The 24548-nt window shown below is 36.4% G+C and overlaps 1 protein-coding gene across 2 annotated transcripts in view; it reads left to right on the top strand.

Moving 5' to 3' along the window:
• LOC116167671 (gamma-sarcoglycan) overlaps positions 1-24548 on the top strand; it is a 295822-nt gene that overhangs the window by 54257 nt on the left and 217017 nt on the right. The window contains exon 2 of one of the 2 annotated variants that reach the window (XM_031483118.1): positions 5653-5772. The exons of the other annotated variant lie outside the window; for it this stretch is intronic. Coding sequence (XP_031338978.1) covers positions 5710-5772 — 63 coding nt within the window. The 5' untranslated portion in view covers positions 5653-5709. The remainder of the gene's footprint in view (positions 1-5652; positions 5773-24548) is intronic. 2 annotated transcript variants of the gene reach the window in all.

Genomic DNA, 24548 nt, shown 5'->3' with positions numbered 1-24548 from the left:
GAGGTTGCTTGGGTTTTTGGTGGAGATATTGCAGTATTTTGTGAGCCTGTGGTGTTGTTAAGGTTTTTGCGTTTCGGTTGTATACGAGTGGGTTGTTTCTGAGAAGAAGGAGTATTGTGTTTTTTAACTGTGCTAGGGCGTGTAACTTTATTGGGTGGACCTGTCTTTGTAGTGCATGTTGCGTTACTTGTGTTTATGATGTTTCTTTGTTCTTGAGGTTGTATTTGTGAAGTTGCTTGGGTTTTTGGTGGAGATATTTTAGTATGTTGTGAGCCTGTAGTCCTGTTAAGGTTTTTGCGTTGCGGTTGAATACGAGTGGGTTGTGATAATGTGGTGTGATTCGGTGAAGAAGGAGTTATGTGTTTTTTAATTGTGCTAGGGCGTGTAACTTTATTGGGTGGACCTGTCTTTGTAGTGCATGTTGCGTTACTTGTATTTATGATGTTTCTTTGTTCTTGAGGTTGTATTTGTGAAATTGCTTGGGTTTTTGGTGGAGATATTTTAGTATGTTGTGAGCCTGTAGTTCTGTTAAGGTTTTTGCGTTTCGGTTGAATACGAGTGGGTTGTGAAAATGTGGTGTGTTTCTGTGAAGAAGGAGTTTTGTGTTTTTTTAAATGTGCTAGGGCGTGTAACTTTATTGGATGGACCTGTCTTTGTAGTGCATGTTGCGTTACTTGTATTTATGGCGTTTCTTTGTTCTTGAAGTTGTATTTCTGTTGTTGCATGGGTTATTGGTGGAGACATTACAGTATTTTGTGAGCCTGTAGTGCTGTTAAGGTTGTTGCGTTTGGGTTGAGTACAAGTGGGTTGTGTTTGTGATAACGTGGTGTGTTTCTGAGAAGAAAGAGTATTGTGTTTTTTAGCTGTGCTAGGCCGTGTGGGTGAGGGCGTCTTTGTAGTGCGTGTTGCGTTACTTGTATTTATTGCGTTTGTTTGTTCAGGAAGTTGTGTTTGTGTGGTTGGTGGAGTTAAGTTTGGAAATATTACAGTATGTTGTGTGTCATGTTGTGAGTCTAAAGTTCTGTTTAGGCTTTTGCGTCTGGGTTGAATACTAATGGGTGGTGATAATGTGGTTTGCTTCAGAGGTGAATCTCTGATTGTAGTATATGTTGTATCATTTGTTGTACTTGTTTGTTCGGTAAGTTGTATTTGTGTGTTTGTTTGGGTTAGAGGTGGAGATATTACAGTATGTTGTGTACCGTGTTGTGAGCGAGTACTGTTGTTTACATGTATACGTTGTGGATCATTTCTGTATGTAGTATCTTGTGTTATGTTTAGAAATTTACGAACAATATGGCATGTGTTGATAATGACTGCTTTTTGTAAATGTTTGTATGTGTTTTTGTCTAAACCTAATAGTTGTAAATTGTGGTGTATTGTCTTTGGTATAACTCCAGTAGCACTAAGAATAATGGGAACTATAACAGTAAATTTCATTCTCCATTGCGTCTTAAGCTCGATAGCTATATCGGTGTATTTGCGGTGTTTTTCTGCATGTGTTTTAGTTAAGTTGTTAGTGTTGGGGATGGCAATGTCTATAATACAAATGGATTTTTGTGTTTTATGTATAAGTGTAATGTCTGGTCTATTATTGTGGATAGTTTTGTCTGTGAGTAGTGTCCTGTCCCAATATAATTTGTGTGTGTTGTTTTCGAGTATGATCTGTGGCGTGTATTTGTAGTATGGGGTCGTATCTGTTATGAGATTGTGTTTAAGTGCTAATTTTTGATGTATGATTTTAGCTACCTGATCGTGTCGATGTTTGTATTCAGTTTGTGCAAGTCGTGTGCATGCCGATATTATATGTTGGATTGTTTCTGATGTTTGTGAACAAAGTCGACAAGAATCATTTGTCACTGTTTTATCTTTATGTATGTGTTTTTTTATAGTTGCGTGTGTTAATGACCTGGTCTTGTATTGCTAACATGAAACCCTCAGTCTCCGGGAAGACATCACATTCAGACAACCAACTGTGCGTTGCTATAGAGTCAACACAATCCTGGCCAACCTCTTGTGGAAATCGTCCATGTAAAGGCTTTTGGTTCCATGTCTGTATGTTATTTGTGATGTATGTAAGTTTGGATGTGGGTGGGAGTACAATAGTTTCGTGTAGGTTAAGTGGTGTGTAAGATTTGTCTGCATATGTTACTGTTTTGTGTAAGACTGAAGTATCTGATTTGTTATAAAAGTATTGTTGTAAATTGTGTATTTGTGTTTGGTGTAATAGTTTTATATCTGTAAGTCCTCTACCTCCTTCCGAACGAGGAAGGTAAAGTCGTATAGTGGAGGAGTGAGGGTGATGTATATGGTGTTTTGTTAATAGTGTACGTGTGTTTCTCTATATTTGTTCTAAATCTGTATTTGTCCAACGTATAATCCCGAAAGAGTATGTAAGCACTGGTATGGCATAAGTGTTAATAGCTTTGATTGTATTTCTACCGTGTAATTTTTGTTTTAAGTATACTGCGTACTCTTTGTAGGTATTGTGTGATAAGTGTTTGTTTTATACTCGTATGTTTAATATGTGTATTTTGCTGAAAACCAAGATACTTATAAGTTTCATTCTCGTCCATGGAATTTATTAAATTAATTAAATTATTATTATGGTCGGTGTTTCTTGTGAGAACTCAGGTCTAGCCTGGTTAACTAATCGCACGGATTAAAATCAAGTAACGATTATTGTCTGTGTCTGTGTCTAGTGAAGTTATGTAGGNAAGGAGTTATGTGTTTTTTAATTGTGCTAGGGCGTGTAACTTTATTGGGTGGAACTGTCTTTGTAGTGCATGTTGCGTTACTTGTATTTATGATGTTTCTTTGTTCTTGAGGTTGTATTTGTGAAGTTGCTTGGGTTTTTGGTGGAGATATTTTAGTATGTTGTGAGCCTGTAGTTCTGTTAAGGTTTTTGCGTTGCGGTTGAATACGAGTGGGTTGTGAAAATGTGGTGTGTTTCTGTGAAGAAGGAGTTTATTATTATTATTATTATTATTATTATTATTATTATTATTCAAAACATCAATCAATACTGCCCATAAAAATTGGAACAGATTTGGCAGCATACTTACTCTAAACTACGTGCCTTGCTTCCAACAAAAGATAGGAAAGCCACATACATTTTTTGCATTTGCAGAAAGTGATCTGAGAGGATTTTTTTAATTTATTCCCAGATTATAGTATCATTATGATATATTTGAAGTAATCTTCCTTAGCATCTTCTAAAGTTCATCGTGCTTAGGTTGCGCGGTCTGACCAGAGCGTCTACGCAAATACGAATTTTTTTAACGCCCACTCAGTGGTGGAATAGTTATGGCGGCGGTATTTTATTAGTTTTTATTGGTTCAACCCGCTTGCAGGGCTGTATTTGACATTCGAATTATGCGATATCGGCTTATTTTTTATCGAGCTTTATTTAATGTGATCAATTATAAAAGTGCCATAACACAACTGTTGAGTTATTGTAATTTTATATTCATATTTTGTACTAGGAATTAAGTATTTAGGGATGAATCATTTGTTAGTCACGTAAAGAGTAGATGTAACGTCATGTCATCTTAGCACCTTCCGCGAACTCTGTCAGACAATCTCAATAGTTTCAGGAAAGGCCCTTCTGAGAAGGTTCTCAGTAGGGATTGCAATTTACTCAGTTCCTCAGAATTCAGTAATCCTGATGGAGTTATTCAATAGAACCCATTAACTTTAAGTCATTTTCTTTGTAGCACAGTTCGTGGTATTATTTATTTAGGGCACATCAGCCACTTCAATTGTGAACAGAGTCTTTTTAACCAAGTTTTGTTCTATTAACAGTCAGTCTTGTTTCAACTCTAGCTAATGTAAGTTACATCAATAAAGGTTAACCATAAAGTTGGTTTTAACAAACTTAAAAACTCTTAAGTTTCAACAACAACCAATTTCCAGCGTGTAATTCAAAACCGTAGCCAGACAACGAGGCGACAAATACAATTTAGGACAAATGCCCCATTGATAAACACGGGAAGGCTGAATGCCATTATAGTCCAGGCCCTAGAGCTCAAAACAGGGGTCCACCTTGCAAATTTCTGGGACAAAGAACCAAGATGTAGGGTGTATGTTTTTTGGGTCGCTGAATCCGAATTTGACATTTGCACAAAAATCCGCACAAAATAAAAAACTCGAGCTTATCATAATATTTATTTGAAGGAATGTTTTTGAAACCTTGACTCATGTACAACGTAGAAATTTTACTTCCACATCATTCTAAATGTTGTTTAGTGTATTCCGATTTTATTATATCCTAAACTTGAGAAGATTGATTACAATAAAATTTACTCAGATAACACGCTAATTTTAAATATCGCATCAAACTCAAAATCGATACATTACCCGAAATGTATCTTTAAATCAATCATTACTGTCAAATGCAGGCGTCTGCTTTATTTATGATGCAAACGTCATAGATTAAAATGCAAACAACATAACAATTCAATGTAATATTTGAACCGTAAAGGAAAACATCTCTCTCAAATGTACAATTTGAATGGATATTCTGATGCAAAATTCAACTATAAATTACCCCAAATTCTTACGCGCAAACGATGTAACGAATTGTTCAGAGAAATGCAAACGCAATTCAATTTCAGTACATATAAAATGTAAACAAACTTGCCTTAACTTGAGGCAGCTGGTACGACGTTCCGTGTGACATGCAGGCAAACGGCTCAAGTTTCCACAATTGCGGAAAAGTGGAACGAGGATAATGACCGGATTATTATCACAAAAGCGTCATCTTACATCCCTCACTTCAATTTAACTGGTGCTTCATCAATGATATCGACGTTTAGCCATGAAAGCTTTCCATGTAATGGAGGTCCTCCTCGTACATTAAATGGAAAAGTTAAGTCCCTCATCTAAACTGGTCGAATGGCGCTTCTAAATGTATTTTCATTGTTGATGTGTGCGGAAAAACGTTTGTGGAACAATATTTGGCACCTTTTCCACTCAATATGAATTAATTAAGCATACATACAAATACTATGCGTTAGGTTTTCGTAAGCGCCCTCACACGTCTCCTAGTATGTACAAAGGGGTGCAAACCTAACGTATATAACGTGAAAACCACGTTTACAAAAAATAGGTAAAATATGCCAGCTAATCAGGTCGGCGCAATGGTCGTAGGTAAGTACATATAATTTATCTGTAATCAAAAGACAACTTAAACATTCCACCAAAAGAATCAAACTCATGCATTTACCCAAACACAAAGATCTTTATTCGAAATTTAAAAAAAAAGGTTTTCGTTGGCACGTAGTGAACAAAATTAATTAAATTGATATAATTGAAGCTTACATCACACAGCTTTTATGTAAATGTGGCCATATTTTTACAGGTAGCGCTGCAGATTTAGAAAGTAAGTACTAATACTAATTGGTTTGAACACATCCATTACCAATGGACAAGTAGCCACTCTAGTTACGTTAAATTAATAAATATATCGAAATCAACTTTTAAACAGCAAAAGAACAAATTTATTTCAGCTGCCAACTTTTTATCCAAAGTTGTGCTTGTCCACGGTTTAAACAAAAATAACAAATTTGTATGAAAATAAATCAAAAACAAATCCAAAACTATACATACCAACTGATTTGTGTATTGTTATAAATTGAACTTCGAATTTTCCAGATTGAATGGCGGTAGGATTATCCACAAAGGTTTTTCACGGAAGGTTACTCCCAACAAATGATAACGCTTGCCTCGGCGCCTTTTGACCACAACCCAAAAAAACGTCGAACCCCAAACGTGGTAAGTATTTCTTCTGCACAGCAGCTTCGCTTTATTTTTAGAACTTGATCCGAAACCAAATTTTCAGAAAAACATAACCCATATAAACCCAAAAATAAAAGGCTAAAAAAATATATGTATGAATAGAACGAACGATCAGAAAAAAACTTACGACTTGGCAACAAATCCCTTTTCAAAACACCGTCTAATCGAAGTCAAATTTCAAAAAAACAACTCTTGGTAGGTAAGTAATTAACCTTTGACAAGATTATATTTGCAGTTTGCCATAAATTAGCAACAAATTCTACGGCGTAATTCGTTTCACCGCAGCCGTCTTTTCGCTTTCGTAGCTATCAAGGAAGTATTGGTGCTTATCTATTGGAAATTTTGAGTTCCTTCAAGGATTTATAGTGATATAAAATTGAATAAACGAGAAAGGTACACTGTTAAAATGTATTTATTTTACACTGTGAACATAAATTTGTTACACGTACCATGTGCGTGAAATGTACGTACATAAACCGTAAGTGTACATGAGATGTGCGTCCACAAATCCAGGGATGTACGTTAGTACGTACCATGTATTTGCAATGTACGTACGTGACTGATCACATGCAAAATTATGAGTTGACTGAAATTGCCGGCGTACCATGTACGTACTTTGTACGTTATAGAGTTATAGTTTGTGATCGTACACAACCGTACGTACAACAGCCGTACATATTTGTCCCATGGACGTACGTACGTAAAATGGAGAAAAATGAACTTACAGTGAACAATTCCTGCTATATGAGGATACCTAAGAGTCAGCGACATTCAACAGAATTTATAGAATTTGTTGTATGCTAAGATACACAAACACATAAACTTTACACGAACAACATAATTAATGAAACTATTGAGAACCGCCGACTTGTAGGTAGTTGAAAACTGTTCTAGTACTATTATCAAGTTTCCATAAGGGTTGTTTTGTTTCAGATGCATATTCAATACTATCGGTCGGGTTAAGTAACACAATTAAAATCCGTCAGCCTATACTATAGTTTAACAAATAGAAATTTCACAAAATATGAGTCAGATATGTGAATTAAATATGTAGTTTGCGGGGTGAATACTGCACAATTACCTTCATGTCTAAACTCTGTGAAGTTGGCTAGACTTAGTTTCGTTCAAAGATAATTTTAATTTCGTAGCTACAATTTAAGCCCACGCCACTCATTCAGTAATTATATTTTAATAACATCATTACGAAATAAATTAAACAACTAGGCGACATAGTCAGAACTGAGATTCAAACAATACGGTGTCACAATTCCTAGTCGTAAAAGATAATGGTAGTTAAAAATTTCAATTAACTAACACTTACTAAACTTTTCTAATAAAGACACTTTTTTGATGTACTTAATAAAACGACATAATTAAACCCCATCTGTGTTTTAATTGCATATAAAGTACCCAATTATACTTGGTCGCATCTGTTCTAAAACAAGTTTGACATACAACGAAACATCAACCGGCCAAATATAGAGGGTCCTCTTGGTTTGTATTACCGAATCCATCAATTAATGAAGTAAGACATTATACTCCGAAAGAAGGAGACTCGTGTGTAATGGAGTAAATTTTTGCAGATAAAGAAAAAAAAGTTTTAGGTATATTAAAGGCATTACCTATTTGAACTTTGGATAGTGAACAAGAATAATAGAATTGACCGGAACGAGGTTAACAAGAGAAACCTCTTGGGCTACAAGTTACTGCAACATTTCTATTCGCAAATAAATTTTATTTACAACAGAAAATTCTATTTACCCTAATATACGTCGACAGAAAAAAACAAAATGGGGAAGGAAATGGAAATCAGTGTAAACTAATTGTTTCTGCACCTTACCGGCAATTAAAACGTATATCGCTGTGATGAAAGCAGTCTAAACAACAACGAAATGAAATTTATGTTTTAATATTGCATGTAATTTGCTACCTTGTCTTGGTGTCTGTGTCTTTATAACACGCAAACAGAGCGCCGCTGTAATTTGAAAGTGCTTAGTACATGTACATAAATCAGGGGGTGTACTGCTGTTAATTTCTTGTCTCGCGGCGACACGACCCGCAACTTAGTTAACTTTGAAAGGATAACCCGTTTTCTAACTTCTTCCACCGGCGAAATTTTTGTGAGCTACTTAGTCACTTTTCTGACCGTAATGTGAAAATGTAACATGATCGATTGTATGCATGCTACGCTGTGTAAAGCGCCGCGCTAAGTGGATATAAACACAAAAGCAAACAAAACTTCTGGCACAGATTTAGCTAGGCTCCTTGTTACTAGGTAACTGCATAGGGATGTGTACATACCTTAACTCCCAACAAAATTGTCTCTGAAAAAAAGTACCTTAGGTACAGACGCATCCTTACAAGCGAATGCTTTAACCAACACAATTTAATTTTTTGTGACATGACCAACGAAAGCAATACTAGCAAATGCGCTCCCGAAAGGAGCTTTCCCCAGAGCTCACAAACATGTAGCAGTTTACAGAGTATAAGCCGCATTACTGGCTGAGGTCGACCGTTTCACATACAAGTGATTGTTAACGGAATTACGTACGATGGGCCTTTTTTACGGAACAGTTCTGTAAACACATAATTATCCTTATTCCCTTTGCGGTAATTGCATGGTGACCTGCACAGATTTGGGAAATAGTATCCTAGCCTACGTAACATACACTAATATCGGGTTCATATCAGACACCATTTACTTTTTGTGTTTTTCTTAAGTCTTGTTTTATTACATGAAGCGTTGCACTTATTTACATTTGTATGATTAAATAGTGCTGTGACACCACGCATGTCTTCAGTTTGCGTAATTATTTTGTTTATCAGAAAAACAGATTCGTTTTTATATTTAATTTGAATGTAAGCTATTATTAGATAAAGTGCGAAATTATTGCTTTTATTTATATTAATAGACGTTGTAAAATGATAAAGGTGCATTCTTTTCGTCGAGAATAATCAATCAGCGTGTTGGAACTGTCAACGCTTAGGGCACCATCGAGCTGAATGTCTAGAACCGCGGCAGCTTTTTTTGCTACACGTGTGGAGCTACGGGCGTCACTGTACGTTCGTGCGGATTTAGTTCGGGAAACGGATCCAGAGGGACGTCGGGAGCTTTCTTATGGTCTATTTACTAAGACAACGTCGCGTCTTCATGCCTCGACTAAACCAAAATGAGATTTTTTCTGCAACATGTGGGCCCAGATTTGAGACCTTATGTTGAAATCCACATTTTTGATATTCCTTTTTCGAACTATTGGATTCAGGCGAGTTCAGATGTAACATTTACATCTACGTTTTATTAATCAACCTACGTCATGTATTATTGCTGATGGTAGCACCATTACTTCGTTGGGTTATGTGATGACGCCTATTACTCCGAAAAACCGAACTGTAATTATTAATCTATTAGTAGTACCTACATCGAGTACGAATTTCATATGGTGCATCGATGAAGTCAATTTCTGCCATTCTGGAAAGATCTCTTCTGAGTGTCGAACAACAGCACGACTGTTTAAATTTGAAATTCATCTTGACCCTAACGTGACCCCGATAAAACAGCGATATAATTCGGTTAGCGGGTTAGCCCTATCCAGCAGAAAATCATAAATGAAGAGACTGATAAATGGTTAGCTCAGGCAATTATTAACATTCTAAAAGCGAGTGGGCATCTCCAATATGTATGATTCCAAAGAAGGACGGGGCATATCGATTTTGTGTCGATTATCTTAAGTTGAACCGAGTCACATTAAAGGATGCTTTTCGCATGCCTTACGGTCCTAAGATTCTACAGCAACTGGAAGCACTGAAACTACTCCAGTTGTTCGTTGATGTTGGCAGCCTTTCTGTCGAAACGCGTTAGAGGTTTTAATATATTATTGTGGTTTATTGGTTCTTTTTTTTACTTGTACAGCAAGTTGGATGGGCTTCATCTTCGAGACCAAATTATACTGCTTTCAGCGTGCCTGGACGAGGCTTGTACCAATTTTGCCTTTTGGGCTAACCAATGCACCGGAGACATGGAAAGGTATTATTGAAAAAATTCTGGGTCCAGAGTTACAACCCAATGTCTTAATCTATCTCAATGACATTAACACCGTCCCTTCTGATTTGGACTCACATCCTAAAACTTTGTCTAATGTGTTTGTTCGATTATTGGCAGTGGGACCCCTTGATAATATATATAAGTATCAGCTTTGCCGAGCTGAACTGAAATACCTTACAAATTAAGTTCCCCGCTGATCTCAAGGAGGTGCGACGGTTTCTGGGAAGAAGTGGTTGGTACAGGAAATGTCTGAATTGCTGTTGCTGTTGTGCTGTTGAAAGAACTACTAACTACCAGTATTACCATGTCCTGACTTTTCAAAACTTCGTCTCTCAGGTATTCCCTGAGGGTGAACGTGTCATTTGTTATTTGTTCAGATCTTTAACTCGAACCTAACGCAATTTCAGCACCACATAACGTGAGTGCTTGGCAGTAATTTGGCGAGTAGAATAACTAAATCATTATCTAGAGTCTGTTTCCTTCACTCTTTATTGTGGCATCATGGAACTTACGTCCGTTTCTGTGCTGGACACGCCAATGAACCCTGAACTTTTCTCTAGTACCTCTGATACTTGCATCCGAACAAGTATCCCGGCTGGCATTGCAACCGGCTGGTTACTTTTCAACTCTCCCTACCGTTTCTTTCTCAAACTATTTTATTTATGGGTGGTTCTTCTTTACATAAAATAATTGTTTGTTTTGTTTTGTTTTATTATCCCTCTCTTATTCTGGGCCCTCAACGGGCTTGCGCCCAATTATACAGTGACCCGCATATAGCTTTCTTTTAGAGGTGCCTCTGCAGAAGGTCTTAAGTTGTTCTATACGACTCCGGTATTTACCTTACGAATAAGGAAAACTGCAGCAAAACCTAATTTTGTTGGGCGCCAGCTAGCTTCAGTCGATGGTCCTTTTTTGGGCTCGAGAAAATGGGAAAGGATAAACGAATATAAAATCAATAGTCTTTATTAAAACCTATTACGTTCTTTTTCTCTTAGAAAATCTCCTTTTTTCTGTAAATAACACATGTCAAAAGGGGCTGAGGCGGTACGTTCCTGTAAAAGTAGGGTAACTCATTCATTCACAAAAATTCACTGCATAGAAAGGAAAATCTGTCTTTTTTACGTTAGTCAAAAATCAAAATATTTACTCTAAAACCGCCGAGTACAGAAAGAAACTTAATTCTTGTTTCATAAATTAGTATACAATTAGATCGAAAATCAAAACAAAGGATACGGAGTGCAGTCTTGGTCTCGCTCCGATCGATGTTGAAATCAAATGAACTCAGGACCGCCATTGCAAATAGCTATTCGAGTTTCGGTTCCGCCAATCACAGGCAGGCAGGTTTCAACGTGAGTTCTTCAGGATCCTCCAAGTAGACTGTGCACGAACCGCGCGTAGAACAGAAAATGGAACTGTTCGAAAATCTCGCAATCCTCCAGACTTTCTCCGGAAGGATCGTCTTCACCTTCGATGTAGTGGCTGGATACAGCATGTACGTCGAAATCTTCTTTATAAGTACACTAAATCAGCTATCAGCCATTCGGACCAGGAAAACTTAGGCGGGTGCGTAAGCCTGCTGACCTAATGGAACAACCATACGTTTACAAGCCATGTTTGTGATTAGTACCGTGTGAAGATTAGATTCACTGCCCTTTGCCACCTACAAGCGGATCCTGTTGAGCGGGTTAACCGTACCGCGAAACAATTAATTTGTACCTAAGTCAAAGATAATTATCGGTATTGGAAAAGAAAGGCCTTTCTTACAAATTTGTAACTACTCTAACATAAAATAACGTCTTTGCCATAGGATTCAGGTACTTGCTTCTCGAATGGAAGGTGACCGGTTGACTGAACTCTCAGGACTAAAACACGCCCTTATTTTTGTGTTACGAGGTAAGACCAGGAACATCTGAGCATGATTTCAGTAGTGTTTGTAAAAGTTTATCTCATGTTTTTCTCCCGTTGTAGATAAGAAGTTTTGTTATCGCTGCGTATGCCAATGGGGTCATCCCGCCTTCATTTTTTATTTCTGATCCACAAAGTACACTAAAAATAAAAAGACCCGTGTGTCCTCAATTTTTATTTGCGAGTAAAATAAACCCAAAATAAATTATTGAAAAGCTGTGTTTTTAGTCCGAATTTGAAACGCTTCAGACTAAATACGTCACAAACCTACAACCAATCACGTAGAAGTGAGCTGGCGACCTTACGCGAGGGTCTGACGTTTGTCACATTTGACGTTTTGAGAGGGATGTTTAACTGCATCTAGCACGAAAGTGACAAGTGCCTGTGACAGATGACGCAAGTTATAAATGCCATTCTCCTGCAATATTGCCAAGTCGTTGTGTCATCTGAATGGTTCTAGGAGCCGATTGGTCGGGCTTATTACGTCACAGAGCCCGCCACAATCATATCGTTTTGAATAAACCTTTAAAACCGCACATGTTCATTATTTTTTTGCTGATCAGCCTCTATTTTTAAATAAACTTTTACTGTCCAAAAAATGTTTTATGGTTTCAGGTACACGCTTATTAAATTAGAACTGCGGAATTCAACTATACTGTAAACCCCCATTAAATTTCAACACAAGGACGTGTTATTGCCGGTTAGAAAACACAGGTGCAGTTTGATTTTTCGAAGACACGCATTTTTTTTTATTGATTTTTGAATAAGCGAACCGGTTGTTCAACGACGCCTTTTGTCGGTCAAGTTCTTTTTAGTACGAGACGATAATCTAGCTTCCTTGGACGTTAAAACGTTGCCGTATTTGATCATATTTATTTGCAAAACAGTCAGCCAGTCAGTTGTAGTGCAATAAGTGAGTTAATCTTGACGTCGTTTGAATTATTGACAATTTATGGTAAGTAAGTTTTGTTTTAATTAATTGTCTATCGAACGCTCGTAGCGTGGTACGTTATTCTGGCCCCTTTTTAGAATTAAAGAAAATGTGAAATTGTTTGCGTTTTGTACATCCGTCTGTCCGTTTTATCCTTCATTGTACTCTAATGAAAGGTCTCAGCGATATGAATTAATTTCTACCAAACCTAGCCTCCTCCTCGATTCCTTATCGTAATAAGATATAAATAATTCCTTATATGTCAAGAACAGATTGTCGGAGGATGGTACTCACAAAGGGCGATTAGGATGTCTGGAAGATGGTGATGCCAAAACTTTACGAGCGTCTATCTCGAAAACGTGTTGTCGGAGGAAAGTAGCCACAAAGGCAAAATGAATTCTCTGGACGAGACATATCTATTGGTGAAGTCTCACCATTAATCATCTAACAAGAAAGAAAACATCGATAAATATACCATGCTACTACCTTATAACGCAATCATTTACTAATAGCCATTTCAGTTTAAAAATGCGCTTTATCTGCACAAGAGTTGTGCACAACTTATCCTTGTTTCAAATTAATAATATTTACGTTAATATTGAGATTTTCGTAAGTGCGGAGGCTGGTCGTGCCCTAGAACAATAATTATAGTTATTTCGTTTCAAAGGGATATTAGTACCTGGGTTTAATTGAGCTAGCTGGACAGGTTTTTGGTAGGTGGCTTAGTGACCGTTTGCCACTACAAATAGCAATAGATTTGTACACGTATACCAGAAAAGAGCTTGCGCAAAATAAAAACTCGTCGATTCCCAAAAGTTACGCGAACCCCAAATGTGACTTCTTCCGAAGGTTTTTACCATTGGAAATGCTTATGTTTTGTGTATGGGTATGAACTATGAAGTTACCAGTTTCGTCAAGCAGAAAAGAAGACAGTGGTGTCGCGTCAAGTGTTGATTGTACCATACTCGGCCGCAATCGGTAGATCAAAGAAAAGTCGCGGATACTGTCGATACGGTACTTACTTAATAGTGCGCAATTGTTTTGTGATCCCGGGTGAATAAGGCTTATTTGTGTTTTACATATGGCGTTAAACGGTTATCATTTCCGATGTTTCCGATGGTTGCGTGAATTGCGAAAAATTTAAATTTTATTTTTTTCGACTTTGACGGGAAATCTTTTTTCTTTTTTGATCTTAAACACACCATTTAGGTATGAGAAAGGTGACGCTATTCATTTTTGAACCTACGTTTAACGTATAGACTAATATAATGTAAAATTCTGTGATATCATCTCATCTTCAAATTCATTTTGTTGACCATAATCAATAGCTCTTCTTAACCTTTCAAAGACTACAAGATTTTTCTCTGTCGCCCTTGAAAGTCACAGCAATATCAGTACAAAATCAGTGAAACAAACTTTAAAGTTTTGCGTTGCGTGATTGGTAACCTGCATTGCTCATTACGACACAACAATCCGTAATCTGCCCGTTAAATTGCACCCATTTACCCGCATTATTAGAAGCTTGATTTGGAACGGAACGAAATCATAATATGTTTGAAGAATCGTTCACTCCCTCCATTGAAACATTTACCCCTCAGTTTTATATTGGGAACAACTGTTCCGCATAAAACTTCTAATACAATTTCATCATTGTTGTCTGCAAACAACGGCTTTATGGTTTTCATTCTAATTCTAATACACAAATTGGATCCCTCAAATCAAAATTTTCTTTTCGCCACGTTTCCCGTTGGAAAATAAATTACCCCACTCAAAATAAATTTCAACATGCTTTGTATTTAACAACGATGGTTAATGTTGAGCAATACGTCATCCATCTAAGTTTTAAATTCTCATTACCACCGTGCTTTGCAAGCTTGGACCACACAAACATTATCGGTGTAATTAAAATGAGACTCCCCCAAGGCATTTGTTAAATTTATTTTAACAGAATTGGATGGAAACACTTTAACCGTACATTTTCAACGTGCTCATATTTTTAGCAAGCGGAAAGTAAACGGATTCGCCGGTTAATACGAAATAAATCCTCGTAAGTCAATTCGGCGTTTGATTTAAAACTGTCCGCCATTGATTGTTTCCACTAGACGCAATTAAATTCCGGTACACCTGAACATCGAGGAAAGTGATCACTTTGTTCAGTTAACCAAGTCAAAGTTCGACCACTCACGTACGGCGATAAATTTGTGTTCCATTTCCCTTAGGTTTTCTTATTTAATCTATAAAATGAATGCGAGAGGATTAGGAGCGGAACGGACAAAGGAAAGTCGGGTGGCGATGTCAATACGGCATAATTATAAAACGGATGCCAAGTTGAATATCGAAATAATTAAATTGGGGGTTGTAGGAGTAGAGGAATGTTTGTATTTGTACATATTTATGTTTGCTTAGGGAGGGACTTTGAAATACAGATACCAATTTTGTTCTGTTTGTTTTTTTAAATTTCAATTTTCCTTATGGAAACGGAAAGCAAGTTGTAGACGTACTCAATTGTAGTTCATTTCACAATTGTCAATGTTGTAACCGGCCTTCTGACTTTTCTTAGATTCTTAGCTTTGTAAATATACTGTAGATTTTAGACATAGGATCTGTGAGGTAAAAAATTTTTGGTTAATCAGAATTTACGACTCGCAATGAAAAAATTCCTTTCGGCTCAGCCGATAAGGTGTACTTAGACTTCTATAAAAGTGTCCGCCACTTTGTTCCAATGTGGCGGAATTGGCTGATTCACGCACTTGACCAAAATATTTATGAGATACACCAACCCTTACAATTTGGTCGAAATCGGTTCATAATTACGAAAGTATGTTTCTTGGAAGTTATATACAGGGTGTCTTAAATTGAGCAGGATAACATGGCTATCTTTGTTATTTTGATACTTACAGATTCGGTTAAACTGGTAAAGTTGTGTAGTTTTTTATGTTCATAGATATTTCGATGCGATATTTTGAAAAAAATAATGCGTTTCGTAGATAATTGGAAAAATTAGTGAAAATCGACATTTTAAAAAAGTTTAAATATTTTAATAACAAAGAGAGCTATTGAAAAAAGTTTCAAGATTCTATGGGATAAATTCCAATGGACGCAGAAAAAAATTTTTAAAATGGCGGTTTTCTAGATATTGACATCAACTTTTTATTTTAAATAGACACCATATTGGATTTTTAAGTCACTCGATAGAGAAAAAAATTATAAAACCAGTGGTACTAAACACTTGGTATTTCATTTGGGAATCAAACTTGCATTTTTGCCTCGAATTTTACAATGCATTTCTTATGGAAATAATTCTTTTTATTTGTTTTGTGCAACCCTCAATGAAAATTACTTTATAGGCTTACTTCACTTTGAAGGTCTAGCTATTTTTACTTATATTATATTATATACAGCATGTTCGCTTATGGAGGATATTCAACAGGCATGCATCACGCGTGCGCAGAATTAAATCGTATACATAATTAATTTTGTAGCTGTATTCCTTAATTGGTTGTTGCAGTTTGAACATCGACAATTGTTTAAGTTTATTTATATATAACAAAGAACAGCTTAACGTGGATCCCTGTGGCACACCATTCCCAAGTACCAGGTTATGCGAAATATTGTTTTCCACACGCACCTGAAACATGCGGACGAGTGAGAAAGAATAGGTGAACATTGGTAGAATACTCCTAATAGCCCAACTGTACAATTGATGGCCTTCTCTGAAAAAGGGTTTCCTGCAAACACACACCATGCAACTATATGCATGGTCTATGGGGCGTAGTTTTCGTTATGCAAAGTGGCAAAGAAAATGTATTAGACATTACAAAAAATAATTGATGTATTAAATTTGAAACAGTTATCACAGAACATAAGAGATAAAAAGCAAAGCGAGAAAAAAAAATGAAAATTGCCACGCTGCAGAACGGATACGACGCCTTTTAGGTCATGCATGACATTAATTAGGACACTGTATAAGGAATCTTCTCAATGCCTACTGATTTTTTCAATTTCAAATTCACGTTTACAGCTTGGGCTGTTCTTACGTCCGCCCGAATGAGGTCCTTTACAATTAACGCATTGGTCTGGCTCCTCACTTGATGGATCATGTGGAGGTCATCCACACGGACATTTTCTTTCTTTTGACACTTTTCTGCAACGTGTACAACAAGTTGGCAACTAAAACAACCGAGAAAACAACTTATTAGTGGTGGTGCTCTGACATTAAAGCTGTAACATGACCTGACTCAGTGTATCTCAAGGATGCCGTCCCTGTTTGCTCTAAACAACATAAAAAAACAGGTACCGGGACAATAACAAAGACATACAGGGTACAAATTTTGTCTGAGGCACCTAATGCTTGAAATAACATCATACAGTACTGCTTGTTTTTGAGACACTCTGTCAATAAAATTGTTAATGAATTGTTTTTAAAGATAATGCAAAAGATTAATGCAATAGGTAAAAAACACCTTTTTGTTAAATTATGATCGTCTTATTCATATGTGTCTTTTATGTTATCGTTTACATTATAGTAAAGCAAAGGTGTAGCGTTATAAAAAATGTGTCTCCTGATCTAATAAGTTATCCTTATCACATAATTATTAAGTACAGATAGTGGATATGAATTCTTTTCACTTCTCTTCTAACAGCGCAACAGCGGCTAGTTGTATTGATTAAATGCACATTTCTGGAAACTTGAGGTAACAACAATTGACCATGTAACGGTAGCTGTAAATTTCCACTTAAATATTTGATATCTTTACAGAAATGGGTAAATCATCGAAATTTACCGGTTCTAAATTATTTCCATATGGATAGCGATTTTTTGAGAATTGGCAAAAATAAATTGATCAATTGCAGTGCAAGGGACATGCATTTATTCCTGCGTTCTTTCTCTTCTATAAGGCTTTGTTTCTTAATTGCTTTCGGAAACCGAGGAGACATAAAGTCTAGAGTCTGTATGGTATTTCTTCTTTTTAACTGGTACTATTGGGTTACATTTGCAGACTCATCATAATAGCACTCAATATCATGGAAAATGCAAAATTAGCATATTTGGAAAAGACCGAGGAACGTTTAATCGCCATAACTCCAATTTGATTCGTAGAGCGGGATTTAAAGTAACAAATTTGCAGTTAAAGAAGTTTAACCTGTCGTTTTAGTAGGCGTTAATTATAATTCCTGGAAATGATTGGGATTCACAAGGAAACCCGTGACGTAACTAGAGTGTTGCACGGTAGTAACAAATTTTGGTTGCGAGAAATCAACATCAAAATTCAAGATTTTATTTTTTTTGTGGATATCATGACAGAATCAATAGTTTTTCTTAGTAAAATTTGAGTATACGTGCGAAACAATAAAATTAATTAAACAAGTTTCGAGTTAAGTACCGTAACCACCACTAATATACAGGGTGACAATTTGAAAACTTACCACCCCCCATATCTTAGTAAATAAACGAGATATTAAAAAAAATCAAAATCCGTTTCGGTAATTCGGAGGGGGAATCACAATGACATAGTTGGCGACGCACCCCCTCCAACCCCCTGCGCCCCAGCCACCACAACTTTTAAATCTTAAATAGTGACCCCCCATGTGTGATACGTCGTTGGAAAGCTCTGAAAAAATGCTTTCCAACCATACCAAATAGCATTACATTTAGGTTAGTAATTATCGTGCAAATCAAAAAATAAACTAATATGATACATCTGTCGTATTTAAAACGCAACCGGCGAACATTAGATGAACTAAGACAGAGAATAATATTCAAGAATGCAATGAATATTGCAAAACCAACATTTGAAAAGGTTCGACAAGAGTTTGAGAATAGATTATAACTGGCGATCAAAAATGAGTTGCTGTCGAGTCGGCTTTGGAAGTTCAAGTTAAATACGATTTTCCATGTTTATTTTTTGATTTGCACGATAATTACTAACCTAAATGTAATGCTATTTGGTATGGTTGGAAAGCATTTTTTAAGAGCTTTCCAATGACGTATCACACATGGGGAGTCCCTATTTAAGATTTAAAAGTTGGGGTGGCTAGGGCGCAGGGGGTGTGAGGGGGGTGCGTCGCCAACTATGTCATTGTGATTCCCCCTCCGAATTACCGACACGGATTTTGATTTTTTTAAATATCTCGTTTATTTACTAAGATATGGGGGGTGGTAAGTTTTCAAATTGTCACCCTGTAAGTGTTTGGAACGTAAAATTTAAAACGGCAGAGTTCCGCTAATTATTACAAAATACGGATTATTGTGAAATTAACCAATTAAACATCAATAAAAAAACTTTCCATCGCATAAAGTGAAATCCTATACGCATAACGACAGTTTAATTAAAGTACTAATATAATTTCGTTAGTACGTACAAAGAGCTATTGTTATAACTGATGTGTATTTTGTGGTCGAAAAAATTCGGATTATCGCATTAGAAAAATTAAATAAGAAACTATAAAAGACACGTTGTTACGTATTCAAGCTTTCTCCTACTTGGGATAGTATAACAAAGTGTTTCTAATTTTTGGTCAGACTCGTTCACCCCAAACAGTGCTATTAATTAAAATAGTGATTTGATTGCAACAAATACACCAGAAAAGACAGCGTTCGGAGTAATGTTGAATTCATTGAGAGGGCTTTCGATATGATAGACCATGACACATTAATAGCGATCCTACACTACGTTGGTTGTAGTTTTAGTTTGTTACAGTTCTTTGACTCTTACCTAACGAACCGATGTCAGATTGTGTAGTTGAATGATAACACGTCGGAGGAGATAACAATATCTAGAGGTGTACCGCAAGGAACAATTTTGGGCCCTTTACTATTCAGCGTTTACACAAGTCAATACTTTAAGGACATCAGGGAGGTTAGGGTCCACATGTATGCCGACGATACTCAAATTTATCACTCGTTTAGTATGGCAGAATTGACCACATCGGCCAGTGTCATAAACAATGCTTTAGAATTCATTATTAAGCAGGCCGAATCACACTGCCTAACACTTAATTTGAACAAGTGCAAATTACTGCTTTTTAGCAAAAAAAAAAGATCGTCAGTACCTCGCTGACAACCTAAAGATAAAACTAGGAGGAAGAACATTAGAGTGTGTTACTTGTGCCAGGAATTTAGGCATGTTATTGGATTCTGATCTAAGATTTAAGGCGCACGTATCGAAGATTGTAAGTAAATCCTTTTTAGCTCTAAGGCAAATTTATTCTCAGCGCAATGTACTTAATCGACGACTAAAAGTTATGTTGTGTGAATCGTTGGTACTGTCTAACTTTAATTTCTGTGATGTACTTTACGGTCCATGTTTAGATTATTATGACAAGAAGAGAATTCAAAAATTCCAAAAGCACTGCCTTCGATTAATATATGGAATTAAAAAATAGGATAAAGTCTCACACTTACTTCATCAATGTAACTGGTTAAATATGTCGAACAGAAGAGATCATCACGCCTTGTTACTTTACTTTAAAGTAATCAAATTTAACACCCCACCTTATCTTTCAGAACGCCTATCATACCGTACGGATATTTATAATTTAAACGTAAGGAGGAAATTTTACCTTCGCCCTCCCAAACATCGCACGTCATTATTCGAGAGATCATTTTCTTATAATATCTGCAAATTATGGAACTCAATGAGTCAATCAATTAAAAACATCGCCTCCTTCACTCGATTCAAAGCGAAAACTAGAGACCATCTATTAATGTCGCAATAATGCATATTTAACTTCACTACCTATGGGATGTGACAACACCATTACGCAAAATTACACAATTCAAGTTTCTTTTTATCTTTTGATTAACCAACCTTAAACCTTTATAAATTTCTGAATATAGTATTCTGGGTTCAAGTGGAAGACCTGGAGCGGCACTAAGGGCCAGTCCCTGAACTTGCACCTGTTGCCCACAATTATGCAGTAACCTGATGTTTGTTTCGATAATCATTGAGTTATTGGGCAATAAAGGCATTTATTATTATTATTATTATTTCATCAATTTTTTCCATTTTCTATCATTTTTGTAAAATTAAAGGTTTGGATCTGTAAGAATAAATCACCGTAATTTTAAATTTGATTTATGTTAAACCTTTTTTTGATTCGTAAATTCTTAAAGAGCGCATCCTCCGGCTAATAGAAGCTGTTTTGTCTTGAATGCATTTTTACCGGTTATGAACCCATAGAAAATTTGAGTTATTTTCAAAGGAAATATAAAAGTTAATTTAGTGGATTCATTTATAATGATATTTTAGATAAACTGTGTATGTAACCATGTGTCACATTTGGTTATTAGGTTCGATATTAAGTTCAAATTAGTACAAACAATGGCCACTATTCCATTTCGTAGGTTTAGGTTTACAGAAGTAATTTTAAATAGAAAAAAAACCTGTAAAGGACAATGTAAATCTGTGCGCCATCTGATTTTTTTTCATTAATTCGTTCAAAAGTTGTGTTTGTGTTTAAATTTCCAAGCAAATGAGACAAATTGTCAAATTAAATTTCAGGAACTGGAAATAGGAGAAATTTTCAATAAATCAATTAGGTAACTGATTAGAAACTCACAATGTTGATTTAAAAAAATAAAAGAAATTCAAACGCTTTTATTGCAAAACCCTATTGCAACCATTCAGTAGTTGTCTCTCGCAATTGTAATTTAATGACAATCCCAAACATTCAGCTGGTGAAAGCATAGATTTTGAAGTATTAACGGCGAACGCATATGGAAAGCCGTTAGGGTAATTTAATTTTTGGTTAATAATGATAGGGAGGTAACGAGATGGACGTAATTTCAATTATCGTTATCCACTATTAAAAGCCGAAATAGTGCAGTTTACGGGAGCTGTTGTCGTTAGTAGGACGAAATTAGCGAAACACGTTGCATAATTTAGATAACCATTTGAACCTTATCTCGAAACTAAACCGGCTGAAAAGGAATAATACAATTGTGCATAAAAGCACAAAACACGCGAGCAAATCTGCCGATGTTCGCTAAGTGCCGCAGGTCTGACGGTAAATATTCGCCTTAACAACGTGGTTAGCGATAGTAGTACAACTCTTTGCAGGTTTATCCTTGATGTTGGTCTCTCATCGATTGCGATAACAATATTGCGGTAATAAAAGTTGCGGTCGGGCGCAGTTTAACTGAGTCTTTGCCATTAGGGTAATGAAAGCCGAGAGGCGCCCCGGGCGAGCCGATAATTAGCCAACAAACCGCCGGCCCGACCGACCAAATTACTTACTCTACTTAACCGCGTAATCTCCACGCTTTAAGGACGCCGAGCGCTCAATAGCGTAGCATAATAGTTAAGCAAGGATACTGTCGTGATAACTTTGCCGGGATTTACGGCCCAGCTTATTCGTAAACGACTGAGATTCCGGATCCAGTTATAACAGATCGCACCCTCGATTTTAACCGGTGATGGTGTACTTACTTACAATTATCCGATTCTAATCTTATCTTCGCAATCTGCCTTTTTACAGCGTTCCTCCAGATTCTATGCAATTTAATGAGATTATACTTCCGTCTGCTTTTCCACTCATTCGAAACTCTCTTCGTTTTGGCATCATACGAAACATTGTTATGTATTCGCAATTCTGATAGAACGAGGTTTCTATTTTCACTATAAGTTGTGCTTAATGTTTTAATTTGCGAAACTAATTACAAATCCGTAACTTCTCTCACAAGTTCGAGAGAACATCAATGAACATTTCGGAAAAGTTCCCACGGCATTCAAAATAACAGAAAAATTAATCAAAGTTTTATTCAAATTCTGTGACATTAACTAACTGAAATATATGTACAAGGCATTTTGTGGATTTAGTATTTCGTTGTCGGCTTGATTATCCGCTAACGAGAAAACACGACTTGTGTTTAACTTGAGATTTCGATTTCCCAATTCTGACAATTTGCTAGCTACAATTATAATTTGTACTCAAATTGAAGTTAAATTTACATTCCATTTACGCGACCTAACCTGGTTAAGCGTGGTATTTTAGTTGTTTTTATTTTTTAATGATTGCAATATTTACGTTATTATAATTAATGGACAGATAGGTACATGTTTGGTTCAAGACGAAAGTGTCTCAGATTCGCAACAAATGAGTTTGGGTTCGGGATTTTCAACATCCTAAAGTCACATGAAAGTTTTTGTGAATATAGTATTCCAGGTTATATACAGTGCTATTTATTAAGAAGTAGACATAGGGATTTATGTGTATTGTTTTTCCCTGTCTACTTTTAAATGACAAAATCTTCTGAAGAGCGCCTAATTTTATGCAACCGAAATAACTTCTTAAGACAAATAAAGATTTGGCTGTCATATTAATTAATTTGAATGTTGTTTCTTTGGCCTCCCTATTTTTATTTTCGTTCATGTGGGATGAATTCAACTGAAAAGAAAGTTGATATTGCGAATTTTTATCAAATTTATTGTCTGTTTTTTTTTCAGTAACACATAGAATATTTTTAGGTGGTAGGTGGAACTCCTGTATTCTTAAAAAAAATTAATTTTGCCCTTTATACCACTAGAAAAATGTGATTTAGCAGCAAATATGCTATGTGGATGAATATCCTGGTAGCGAAATATAACATAGCCAATTTTCAGTATTAGAAGAGAAAGTGAAGGAAGAGCTGGAAAAATGGAGGCAAGCAGTGGAGGATGGAAGAGTCAGAATTAGTCGAACCAAAATGGAATAAACATTGAAGAGAGATTGGTTAGCACTACAGTGTTCTAATACATCGGTTTCTACGTTACTGGCTAGGGGAAACTAGACAGGAATTTAAGCACAAAGCTCAAGCCTCGGCTCAAGCAATGTGGATGAATTGGAAAAAGTTGCCTGGAGTGCTGTCTGACAGAAGCGTTGCGACAGAGGTTATAGGTAGAGTGTTTAATTCCGTAGTGCGGTCAGCTATGATTTATGGCAGTAGGACCTGACCGATAAAGAAGGCCCACGAAAAAATATTAAAGAAAAACTAAGAGAGGTATAGGATTCGGAACAATAAGGGAGATGGGCGAAGTGACTGAAGACTCAAGGAAGGTTCAGGTGCAAAGACTGCAATGGTTTGGACATGCAACGAGAAGGGGAGAGGGATATGTTCTAAGAAGTGTGAGTAGAATGCATGTGGGGAGGAGATGGTAACAAGGAAAACCAAGCAAAACAAGGAAGGGCTGTATCTTGGAGGAGAAGGGGTTGGATGAGGAGAATATGTGGGATAGGAGTGAGTGAAGAGGGAACTCAGGAACAGCGACCTATCATAGAAAAAGAAAAATCTGAAGAAGACTTGTACTATCCAACTATTTTTGACGAGATGGGATCTTTCGACATCTTCGGATGTAATCGGAATTTCCTGTTTTTTACACCATGATAATAACTCTTTAATTGCGCAACTTTTCCTTAACTTGAACACCTTCGTATTGCTGTGACTTTCTCACAGATCTGCACTCCGACACAGCGGAATGATTTAATTCTGACCTTAAAATTTCTGATTCTAGACAGACAGTAGCGGAGATCAAATCCTTACATCCCAAACGGTCTGTTACCAAACTTTGTCAAACACCCAATGAATTTTGGGCGTGAACCAATAAAATTAATCCTAATAGAGCATGAGACTTCTCTTTTCGTCGTTAAAGGGTCCGAATAAACACAGAACTTCCGTAATTTTACAGAAATAAAATTTATTTTTCAAACACAAATGAAACTCTTATCAAAATATAATTGGACTACAATGTCCGAAAAACAAAAACTCATATGGGTGTTCAAATACAAACGCACGTAATACAAAAAACTTGGTTTTCTTAATTCATATCCCCGAAACGATTGTATCATCCCGCTGACGGAGAATACTCATCGCAAACTTGATATAGCCGTTCGTGT

The sequence above is a fragment of the Photinus pyralis genome, unplaced genomic scaffold (genome assembly GCF_008802855.1).
Source record: "Photinus pyralis isolate 1611_PpyrPB1 unplaced genomic scaffold, Ppyr1.3 Ppyr1.4_LG4, whole genome shotgun sequence".
In the NCBI taxonomy this organism is placed as follows: Eukaryota; Metazoa; Arthropoda; class Insecta; order Coleoptera; family Lampyridae; genus Photinus; species Photinus pyralis.
This window is presented reverse-complemented; position numbering and strand designations above follow the sequence as displayed.